General features: G+C 35.7%; 1 protein-coding gene across 1 annotated transcript in view; it reads left to right on the plus strand.

The window, feature by feature from the left end:
* Positions 1-12,499, plus strand: part of AMMECR1 (AMMECR nuclear protein 1) — a 125,398-nt gene that overhangs the window by 43,858 nt on the left and 69,041 nt on the right. The window contains 1 exon segment of the mRNA XM_037512071.2: positions 10,095-10,205. Within this exon segment, the coding sequence (XP_037367968.1) occupies positions 10,095-10,205 (111 nt within the window).

Consider the following 12,499-nt stretch of genomic DNA (forward strand, 5'->3'; position numbering starts at 1 on the left):
CATAAATAACTGGGAACTAAACAAAATATATTAAACAATTGTTTTCAGATATTTGGCAACATGTAGCACAGGACTGTGATCCCTCACGAAAAGGGTACAAATGAAGTGGGCCCTATAGTTACCCTGTTTTTTTGTCTGAAGTCAGTTTCTGGACCATAGCATTCTGAAGGGAAACCTAAGGAAGACTGAAGTATTGATAAATGGATGAGCCAGAGATAGGAACTCAGGGAAGCCTAGTGGCAGGAATTTGTAGAACAGAATACCATTAGAAGGAGCTACTCAGATACACAACTTCAGAAATCTGCATAAATGTCCCCCTTATCTTAAGTTGAATATGAAATCTGTGCATGCGTTGTGAAAACACCATGAGACTAGGCAAAAATAAATTACTCAGGAGCTATAATGTGAAGACATACCAGAGCTCATACAGGATTGCAAGACATTTGAGTTGCTATAGCAAGAGTTGAAAAACCTTTTTGAAAACTCAGGACATTTAACAGAGATCCCAAAGGGGTCATATCTTAGTAGTAGAGCTGGAGTAAAAGCTATCCTAAACCCAAACTAACAAAACCTAAAACCAAGTCCTAGAAAATGATTTTTCACAAATAATTTATATGCACTATAAAACAAACCTCAATATTCTTTAGAGGAAAACATTAAGATCAAAACATTCAAAAATATAATGGTTATAATATTTGACATCCAAAGCATTACTAGACATTCCAAGAAGTACTAAAATGTAAACCATAACCAGAAGGAAGTCAGTCAATAGAAGTTAGTCAATAGTCAGAACCAGAAATTAGAGGTATAGAACTAACAGAAAAGAACATTAAAACAGAAATTAGGTTGAGGGCCTCCCCGGTGGCGCAGCGGTTGAGCGCTGGGTTGCGAAGCTGCCCGCAGCCTCTGCGGCGCCGGTTCGATCCCCGGCTGCTCCCCGGCTACCGGAGGAGGGTCCCAAATGGCATGCAGACCTCTCCTGCTGCCCGCTGCTCCCCTCAGCAGTGTACTTCGGTCCTTCTGCCTGCTCTGCTCTCCCCTCTGGCTCTGGTGAATTCTCTCACCCTCCCGCGCTTCTGACTGTACCCAGTGCATGTATAAACAAAAACAAAACAAACAAATAAAACAAATAAATAAATAAAAACATGCCTCTATAAAAAAAAAAAGAAATTATGTTGAATGATGGAAAGAAAAACATAAATATCAGGAGGAAAGAAATAAAAATAAAAAACCAAATAGAACTTCTAGAGGTAGAAAGTATGGTTTATGCAGAGAAATTACTGGATGAAATTAATAGGTAGACTGAAGAAGAAAATCTTAATGAATTTGAAGGCATAACAATAGAAATTAGCCAGTCTGAAATATAGAATGGAGAAAACTTGAAGAATGAACCTCAGTGAACTGTGGGACAATATCAAGCCAGCTAACATACATGTAATTGGAATCTCAGAAGGAAAGGAGAGCAATAAGCAGAAAAAAATAATTGAAGAAACTGCTATAAATTTCCCAGTTATCATACAAATGATAAGCCTTTAGTGTGGGGTAAATGTAAGAGTTTTTCTTCATTTTAAGATTTCTTTAAAAGTTAAATGATTTTTAAAAACAAATTCAGGGCCTCCCCAGTGGCACAGCGGGTTGAGCACAGCGCATGAAGCTGTCCATGGCCTCTGCAACGCGGGTTCAATTCCCGGCCGGCCAGAGAAATACCCACATGGTGCAGCAGACCTCTCCTGTCTTGCCTGCTGCTCCCCTCAGCAGTGCTTTCTGTCTGTCTGCCTGTTCTGCTCCCCACTCTGTCTCTGGTGAATCCTCTCACCCTCCTGTGCCTCTGACCTGTACCCCAGCTCTTGTATACATAAATAAATAAGTCTTTATAAAAATAAAAAAAAAACAGCTCATCATTAAAATTTATAAGATATGTAAAAGGTATGACAGTAAATTCAAGGAATGGGAGGAATGGAATAGGAAAGTATGCTGCTAAGAACCTTATATCATGTGTATAATGATCTAATATTACTTGAAAGTGGATTGCAATAACTTAAACATGGATTATATCCAACCTAGAAAAAAACAAATGAACTAATAATTGTCATAAAAATTAATACAAAAATATCTCATTTAATCCAAAAGAAGACAAAAAAGAGGAATAGAGAATGGATGGGAAATACAGAAAAAAAGAAATCTAAACATGGTAGACTTAAATACAACTATATAGAAGTTGCATTAAATAGAAGTAGTCTAAGTACTCCCATTAAAAAGCTGCATAAAAATGCAAGACTCTCCCCCTCACCCAGGCCTTGCCCACCCTGCCCCCCACACCCCAAAGTTGCCCCTGGCCCTGGTGATAGACTTGCTTGTCAGGCAGAATCTCTAGGGATTCTGCCCAAGATCAACATTGGTACTGATGGATTTCTCTCAGTGAGTTACCCCTAAACCTTACAATGTGTCAACATCCAGATTCGGTTAAGATAAGGAGTGTCACAAAATCTATCCTGGGAACATTACACGCAATATGCTTCATGATGGCACAGAATAGGGTGACAAGGACTCCTGTGAAGGTGACTCTGGGGTCCCCTGATCTGTAATGGAACACTCCGTGGTATCATCTCCACAGAGAGACTTCTTGTGGGGCAGCCCAACCGTCCTGGCATCTACATACCTGAGTCTCTGTGGATCCAAGAAATAATCAGTGAACACAAAACCCAGGAACAGAAATGGATGAAGGACAGAAACAAAACTGGTTGTCTTCTCTGCCTCATTCCTTCCAAAAAAAAATGCAAAACTCACCTATGGGATGTATTTAGAAATGAAGACTTATAATGTTCATTGATGGATGACTGAATAAAGAAAATGTAACATACATACATACATACATGCATACATGCATATGTGTGTGTGTGTATATATATATATATATATAATGGAATGTCATTACAGCATAAAAAGGAGCAAATATTGCCAATTTTGACAATTTAAGGCAGACAGAGAAAGACATACTTTGATATCACTTATATGCAGAATTGAAAGCAAAAAAATGCCCCCCACCAAAAAAAAAAAATCCAGCTCATAGATACTGAGATGTTGGTGGTTGCCAGAGGTGGGAGGGTGATGGTTGAAGGGGGTTGAAAAGTACAAACTTTCAGCTATAAAATAAGTCATGGAAATATAACATACTATATGGTATACAGTATGATGACTATAGTTAATAATACTGTATTGTGTATTTGAAAGTTGGCTAAGGGAATCAATCTTAAGTTTTCATCATTTGAAATGTTTTTTAATATATTTCACAATGTTTATAAAAGTATCTCACATTGGATCATAGGCCTAAATGTTAAAGGTAACAGTGTAAAACTTCTGGAGGAATACAGGAAGAAACATCTTTGTGATTTTTGCATAGATTTCTTGTATTGGACACAAAAATATGAACCAGAACAAAGATGCTGATGAAATTAAACATTATTAAAATAAAAATTTATGCTCTTCAAAAATACCAGGGCCTCCCCAGTGGCGCAGCGGTTGGGCGCTGGGTTGCGAAGCTGCCCCACAGCCTCTGCAGCGCCAGTTTGATCCCCGGCTGCTCCCCGGCCACCGGAGGAGAGTCCCACATGGCGCGCAGACCTCTCCTGCTGCCCGCTGCTCCCTTCAGCAGTGTGCTTCAGTCCTTCTGCCTGCTCTGCTCCCCGCTCTGGCTCTGGTGAATTCTCTCACCCTCCAGCACTTCTGACTGTACCCAGTGCTTGTATAAACAAATAAATAAAATAAATAAATAAATAAATCTTTAAAAAAAAAAGAAAACGAAAAGGCAAACTACAGATTATGAGAATATATTTGCAATACATCTATGTGATAAAAATTGATAACCAGAATATATTTTTAAAAACCTACAACCCTAAAATAAAATAAACAGTTCAATTAAAAGTTGACAAGTTAAACAAGCACTTCCTCAAAGAAGATGATTTAACAGACAAGGAATGAATAGTAAAGCACATGAGGGGTTGCTCAACGTACTTAGTTATCAGAAAGCTGCAGGTTAAAATCACAAGGTATTCCCTACACATTAACTTGAATTAAAAAAAAGAGCTAATACCAAGGGTTGGTGAAGATGTGGATAGTTGGCACATTCATAGAATACTGATGTGAAAGCAAATGTTAGAGCCACTTTAGAAAATAGCTTGGCATTTTCTTATAAAGTTAAATAACACCTACTCATGGCTTGAGTATTCTCTGTAGGTAGTTATCTAAGAGGAATGAAAATTTATTTTCAGTAATGGAATACTACCCAACAATAAAAAAAGATAATGCTATTCGTGACATAGATGGATCTGGAAGGCATAATGCTAAGTGAAATAAGTCAGGAGAAAGACAAATACAAGATGGTATCACTTATATGTGGTCTGTAAAGAAACAGAAAGGCCAAACTAACCCTTGAAAGCTGACTATAAAACTGAGGCATTCAGAGGGGGAGGGGAAAAGAGAGAGGGATTAGAGCAAAGTGGGGAGGCAGCACAATAGACTGTGGTGGTAGACTATGGGTGTTTTGGTGATAGAAGCATATGGCAGCAACACCTAGGGGGGTATAAACAACAATGTAAACTAGTTTTACCTCACAAAAATTTCTTTTAAAGAAAAGAAACTTTCTGTTCACATAAAAACTTGAATGCAGAAACTATCATAGCAACTTTATAATACCCCCCAAACTTAAAGCAGCTTAAATAGCCATCAGCAAGTAAGTAGATAAATTGTGGTATAGCTATTCAATGGAATACTACTCTATCAAACAACATGACTGACAATCAAAAGCATTATTCTAAGTGAAAAAGCTAAACAAAATGGATGATTCTATTTATATGCAATTCTAGAAAAGGCAGAGTTATACTGACTAAAAGCATATTAGCATTGCCGGGGTCCAGGAATGTGGAGAAGGGATTGACTGTAAAGAGTTTTGAAGAACTCTGGGCTGATGGAATTGTTCAATACTGTGATTGTGGTTTGGGTTGAAAGTATGTATATATTTGTCAAAATTCATTGAAGTTTACACTTAAATGGGTGGGGTTTTGTATATAAATTATTCTTTAAATAGAGTTGATTTTTAAAAAGAAACACTTTGAGATAAGGATATCAATTTCATGTAAAAACCCCTCAACATCTTGGATATTTCATAATAGAGGTTCTTGAGAGATAGAACTGAAAAAGGGGAGGGGGTGCTGATAGCAAAGGTAATATGAGGAGCCCTGATATAAAATGTGGCCTCAGATTGTACTTTATCCCTAGATTCTGTCTTTCTTCTTCCCCTAAAATAAGAAGGGCTTGCCAAATTCCAGCTACAAAGCTGAGACTATACACCTTCTTTCTCTCAAAGGAGAAAGTAATCCAATACAGGGATCTTAAAATAAAAAAATTACCTTTCTAAACCCAGAAAATATGTGAAATGCAAATATATCACAGTTTTTATTGCAGTTCTTATTTATTAAGCTGGCACATTACATAGATCTCCTTGGACTGGGAAAATATTAAAATCTAGAATGAAGAAGCTGGATAACTTTCCATCTCTTTTTACATTACTGTTTAATTCTATCAACATTTATTTCCTATCTAATCTATTTCTGGTAATTGAGTAGGTTCTGAGGGTAAGACAGGATGGTGGAAGATAGGTCATTACCTGGGGAAGTAATGTCGACAGAAGTGCAACAAACAAACCCACTGGTTGTTTCATTGTTTTGTTTAAGGTATTATGAATTACTTGACCGTCTGGTATATACAGAGTCATATTGGAAGTACCAAAACACAGTACCATAAAAGTTTTTAATGGCATAAAAAATAAGAGTTGGCTGTATTAACCAGTATTCATTCTAAGACCCTGGGATCTGGTTCTCCTAGTGCTTTTAGTTTTGCTTACATTGAATTTAGAAATCCTAAGACTTCAGTAGATAGACATATTTTTAGCCTGGTCTGTTTTATATTAAAATTATTAGCACTTGCAACTGTCTAAGGTTATTTTTTAACCTCTGTTTTTGCCTTGGTGTGGCAGGGGAGATAGTATATATTATTAAATATAATTAAGTAAATATACCTTTTTCATAGTTGTACCTCTCTCCTACAAACATATTTCTAATCTTGTGTCATAGAACAATTTCCAAAAAGGGGTATAGGGAGTGGCATGCAATCCAGACCAGGGCAAATACTGTTCAGATTTACATTGCTTTGCTGTGCTTTTGCTGATTTCATGCACTATATTTCTCTGCAACCCAACAGTATTGGTTGCCAGTTGGCAGGGCAGATTTACCTAGATTAGGTGGTTACTTCCTGTTTCTGACTGCAGACTTGGAAAAATTGGAGTTTACTATCCTCCAAAGGATTCTTAGAGCACAAAATATTCAGAAGTAGGGAAATTCCTTAAGATGGTATGTCTGGTTACCCTCAGATAAACATTTCCATTAATATTTCATTTTGAGTCCCTTTATAGTTTATAATATTTTCAATGTATGTAGGTGGCCTCAAACCATATGGTAAAAGTATTTTACAAAAACATTCCATCTTTTTCTTACTATGAAATATTTTCCTTATTATGGTGTCATTGAGCCACTCCTCTCAACAGGCTCAAAACCTTTTTTCTACTTTGACCTGTCTCTGATTATGGTGATGTCTTATATTCTTTTGAGAATGTATACATGCTTTACTAACATGTTTAAAAATGAAATTGCCTATTTCTTTCCTCTGGGTGTTGGGGGAAGAAAAACATTTGTTGCAATTTTTGGATAGTATGTATTAAAATATTCCCATAGTCATTGCCCTGTATACAAAGTAGCTATCACACACAAGATAACATCTCAATGATATTTATTCTGTTTCAATCTACTTTAAAATGTGTAACTTCCCAAATTCCTTTAACTATTAAATGTTGCTTTTAGGCATTTTGGTTATTTTAAGTTGCATACACACATTTTTTACATGAATGTTGGATGAGCATTTGTAAATGAGAAATTTGTGTCCCAGGTTTTGAAGGTATTCCTAAGAATCTGATTTCTTCCATCTGCAGGCATCTGTCCTAAACACGATAAGGTCGACAAGTAGCAATCCCTCCTATATTTAACACATATATAACCCCTGCTGCGATTCCCTAAGTAGATATTGCCATGGACAGGTAAGGAACTGGGAGAATGCAGACAATTCCACATCTGCTCTACCTCTTCTGATGGCTCTGGAGAACACACATTCTCCAGAATATTTTAGAGCTGAAAATTGGTTAAATCTGGAGAAGACCACAAAAAATTATCAAGACTGTCAGACTACTTCCTGTCCCCTGAAAGTACTGTGCGACTTTTACATCTTATGCCCTTCCTTATAACAAAGTCTTCTCTGAGGCTGCCTGGCAAAATCCAGTTTATCCTCTAGTACCCATAACCCCCTGAATTAATCATCCCTTCATCAGTGATAGCATAGCATTATAAGAAACTGTATATAATTTCCCCTACTACACTACTACACTTCCCCTACACTAATTCTTAAGTGTTTCGTTGGTTTTCTTTTTCTATTTTCCCTACAAATTTGAATGTTTGCTTGAGGAAATAGGGCTATAGTAGGAATGACATAGATGGATAAATAAAAGTGAAGGGAAAGTACTTTTAATGACTTTCATTCTAGTGCTTTTGATAGGAAGTGAGTTCACTCACACTCTTAGCTTTCTCACTCAAGTCATTAAAGAAAAGAATATACAACTTACTATGTTTATTATTCATTTGTATTTATGATATGTATTATATGATACCAGGGTATTTTAATGACAATATTTAAGTTTCATGTGATTCACTTTGTTCTGAATCTGCTAAGGATCTCATCATGTGTAGAGATATTTCTTATAGGTGTTGTTATGGTAGAAGATTGATATCTTACTGTCTGTATAATGGTTGCTAATACTGATTCACCAAACTAGAAAGTGCAAAATGAAGAGGTAAAATTCATCCTTAAATATAACTTGTGAATTTTAAGATACTAGTATTTGTATGAGTAATATCAGTAGAACTGGTGAGAAAGTAATCTCATCTAATAATTTTTTTAAAAGATTTATTTATTTATGTATACAAGAGCTGGGGTACAGGCCAGCGATGGGGGAGGGGGGTGAGAGGATTCACCAGAGACAGAGTGGGGAACAGAACAGGCAGAAATACACTGCTGAGGGGAGCAGGGGGCGAGATCGGAGAGGTCTGCTTTGCCATGTGGGTTGCTCCCTGGCAGGCCGGGGATGGAACTCGTGCTGCAGAGGCTTCGGATTGCTTCATAGTGTGGTGCTTAACCCCTTGCACCACCAGGGAAACCCATCTAATTATTTTCTTCCCAATCAGCTCTTAATCAAGAGCAATTAGAAAAAATTTCCAATTGGACGATTAGAATCTTGTCTGAAGTTGTAACATATTTAATTTATATGATGGAAATGGCAGAAAAGCTGGAATTTACCTTTTGCTTTTTATTTTAGTATCTTTAGTGTAGGTCATCTAGCACTTGAATACTAACATCAATAATAACTTGGCCTTATACTTTTGTCATATTTTTCTTGCCTCTGGGCATTTGGCTCTTGGAAGTAAGTAATTCTTAGCACTGATCCCTGGCTTGTATGTACTACCTATTTGGGAATCTCTAGTGAGGACTTTACATAAATATATGACTTTAAATAAATATATGGTATGTCCTCCTAAAATTTAAATTTTTATTTTTTTTTTAATTTTTTTTTTTATAGAGGCATGTTTTTATTTATTTATTTATTTTATTTGTTTGTTTATTTTGTTTATACATGCACTGGGTACAGTCAGAAGCGCGGGAGGGTGAGAGAATTCACCAGAGCCAGAGCGGGGAGCAGAGCAGGCAAAAGGACCGAAGTACACTGCTGAGGGGAGCAGCGGGCGGCAGGAGAGGTCTGCGCGCCATGTGGGACCCTCCTCTGGTGGCCGGGGAGCAGCCGGGGATCGAACCGGTGCCGCAGAGGCTGTGGGCAGCTTCGCAACCCAGCGCTCAACCGCTGCGCCACCGGGGAGGCCCTAAAATTTAAATTTTTAAAAGCAGAAATGTAATATATCAATAATACTGTAAATACTCATATTAACAGAAACCATCTTCAGTGATAAGGTATTTTATCTTTTTTTAGAAAGTTCTAAATTGTGTAAATTAATTTATTTCATAAAAATGACATATAATGCTGCTTCTAATTAGAAAACAATTGTTTTTGACTTAACCATTAATTGAGGTTGTCAGTGATACACTGCAGAATCCAAACATCTACTATATTAAACTTCACTGCCTTCTTGATGACATTTTTCGTTGACACTTTGACTTTGACATTTGATGCTTGAGAGATTGTATTTATTGGCAATAATTTTAGCTAAAAATTAAATTTTCTGTTTTCAGAGTGTCTTGTTAATGTTTGCTGCTGCCCTTCCAAACCCTAGTCATTTTTCTACCCCAAGCTAAAGATGATCAAACTTGATAAATTTTTTTTCAGTCCTAGTACCTTAATATATGGCATTTTGGACATGGTTTACAAAGACTTATTTCCCTTTGCCTCTTGTTACTTAGGTACAAATATACCTGCAGCCTATACTACCTCTTAGATAACAACAACTTTGTATCTCCGGTAGTACCTTTCAAATTACTTTGGCTTCCTAGATTCAGTGATTATTCATTGAAATTGTTGATTTTTTTCCTGTGACTTCTAAACTGGACTTAAGATTAATTAGCAACTTGCTGTTTTAATTAGGAATCAAGTAGTCAGCCATGATGGTTAAAGGCTCTGTAGTCAGGTTTGAGTTTGAATTCTACTTCCTTATGTATTAACAGTGAGACTCCTTTGTTTGTAAAATAAGAATGTTACAATCAGTGTCAGCCTTCTAGGGTTGTTGAGGATTTACATAGGCAATTTGTTTAAAACACATTGTATTGCCTAACATAGGACACATGAAAAGCAATATAGCTATAATAATTGCTAAATACAGTCCTGTTAGACTAGACTCTTAAGTCCCTTGAGGGCTTACATATTGCAAACACTCAGAAATACTTGCTTGAATTGAATTGATTGATTTACCCTGTTTTTATTTCCGTTGCAGCCCACTGTTTGTAACATGGAAGATTGGTCGAGACAAAAGATTGCGTGGATGCATAGGTACTTTTTCTGCCATGAATTTGCATTCAGGACTCAGGGAGTACACACTTACCAGGTGAAGACCAATTTTTGTTACTTCTGCTTCTACAGTGAAAACCAAAATAATAGAAATTATTTATGAAATTTAAATCTGATTCTTTGACTCCTTTTCCTTTATTGAATTGTCGGATTCATGACAGATTTTTTTCTTCTTTTCAACCATTTGCCTTAGCTCTAGTAAAATGTTATTGACATGTATTATCATATTATAATATACTGTGATTATGTGTATTCTGCTATAGATATTTTGAGGTGTTTTTTCTTTCAATGGCAGCTTATTTTGTATAACTTGAAAATCAATTATCAAATGTCTGGTTATCAAATATATTATTTTCATAACAGTTATTGTGTCTTCTCTGTTAGGCTTTTACAAAAATTGTTCATGTCCATTTCACTATATACTTTTTGTTACACTTTTATGTACTTTTGAAACTGAAAGAAGAACATAGGAAGTGATGCCTCAGCCTGGCAGTATAATCATTCACATTCACACCTTACCCAGAATTAATTGTAGCTTACTTGTTTTGTTTTATCTGACACAATGACAAAGTAATGAATGCCTTATTACAGTTGTTAAGACTTGGTTCTTAATTTCTGAACTCATAAAAAGCTATCTAGCACGTCATCTGATTCTAAGGGGTTCAAGTTTAGATTTTTAACAAATTGTGTTCCCAAATTATTTCAAAAGAAGAAAACTCCTTAAATAATAAGCTATTAGTAAGGGAATTTCCTGTTTTTGTTCATATTTTAGGGTGATTATCTGATGCCATTTCTATAGTTGTATTATGCAGTGTCTGTCCAACAAGAAATTGGTTCCTGCTGACTCTTGGTACTTGGGGCAAGTTGCTTAAATTAAATCTCCAGTAGATAAAGTTGTAATTACAGTGTTTATATATATATATATATATATATATATATATATATATATATATACACATAATACAGATTTTAGGGAAATTTTAGGGGAATGAAGTAATAATCAGTTACTACTTTGCTTCAGGATTTAGGTTGTAGAATATTATTTTACTATAGAATTACATAAACATATCTCATGGCACCAGTTAATAAAATGCTGGTAACTGAGTTTAGTATTCTGATATTTGAAAGTGTAGCTCATAGCCACAGGGTTTTCCTAGCTTACAGTGAAGTCCAGAAATAAAAGCAAAGACTTAGCGGGTCATATACATTCTAAGATTTCACGGATATTAGAAATTGGGCATTTGGATTTGATAAATAACATATAGGCAGTAAGGGGCTCAAAGTACATATTCTGGAAATAACTATACCTTGCTAGATATTTAGATGTTAGATTTTTTCCCCCAGATATGAAATACCATGGACTCATTTAGGGACTTAAGCAAATTCTACCTTTTTGCGACAAGTGCTGTGAAACTGCTTTCAAATAGCTAGTCAAAGGTAATTTATTATATATTTGCTAAAATAAGTTGTTACGAGGAACACTGGTTCCTTGGTATTACTTGAAGAAAGGATTAATGGCCAAATAAATTTTGGCAACACCAGTTAAACAAATTTAAACAGCTCTGCTAACTGCAGGAGTTCTCAGAATCAGGAGATAAAGAATGCAGGGTTTCCAAGACTTCAACTTTTTTGACTACCCTTTTATCCTCCTACCCCAGTGTCTTAAGACATTAGTGTTCCAAGAAACACTAGTCTGTTACAAAATTTCCATGTTTCTTTGTAGTTGGGGAGGTCAAATTGATCCTGTAGAAACTGCACTTTCTAATTAAATTATGGCAGAAACCCCAGTATCAAATATTATATATTTAAGAAATCTTCAGTGAAAGTAACTGTAGTAGCAATTTAGTTTTGTTTAAAGAAAATATGAAATTTTCTTGCCTATATTAATAAGAAGTGACGAAAATATCCCTATTTTTTTGGACTCGTGGATATGTACCCTAGGAATACAAAAGAATTACAGTGTGTCTCTAATAATATGATTCTGAATGAACTGTTCAAATAGTTGAATAGTTGGAAGTTTCCTATATTTGTATACGTGGTTACCCTCATTGTGGTTTGGCTCTTCCTGTTTACTTTTCAACTTTTACCTTGTTTCTATACAAGTTCCTGATTGTATATAGCACATTAGAAAGGTAAGTGTTTTTGTATATATATACACATATACATACCTGGTCTTTTCATTTTGGTTTGGCTTAATTTCTTTTGCTTAGTATGATAATAAGAAATATTGGAAGATAACAGGCCTTACAATATGTAATTGCTCTTTTTTTCTGGATTCATTTTATAGTTAAAACTGTGGAGACATTTTAAAAAGTTGCAATATAATGTTTT

This window comes from Talpa occidentalis, unplaced genomic scaffold (assembly GCF_014898055.3).
Source record: "Talpa occidentalis isolate TD23 unplaced genomic scaffold, MPIMG_talOcc4v2.1 talOcc4.15, whole genome shotgun sequence".
NCBI lineage: Eukaryota > Metazoa > Chordata > Mammalia > Eulipotyphla > Talpidae > Talpa > Talpa occidentalis.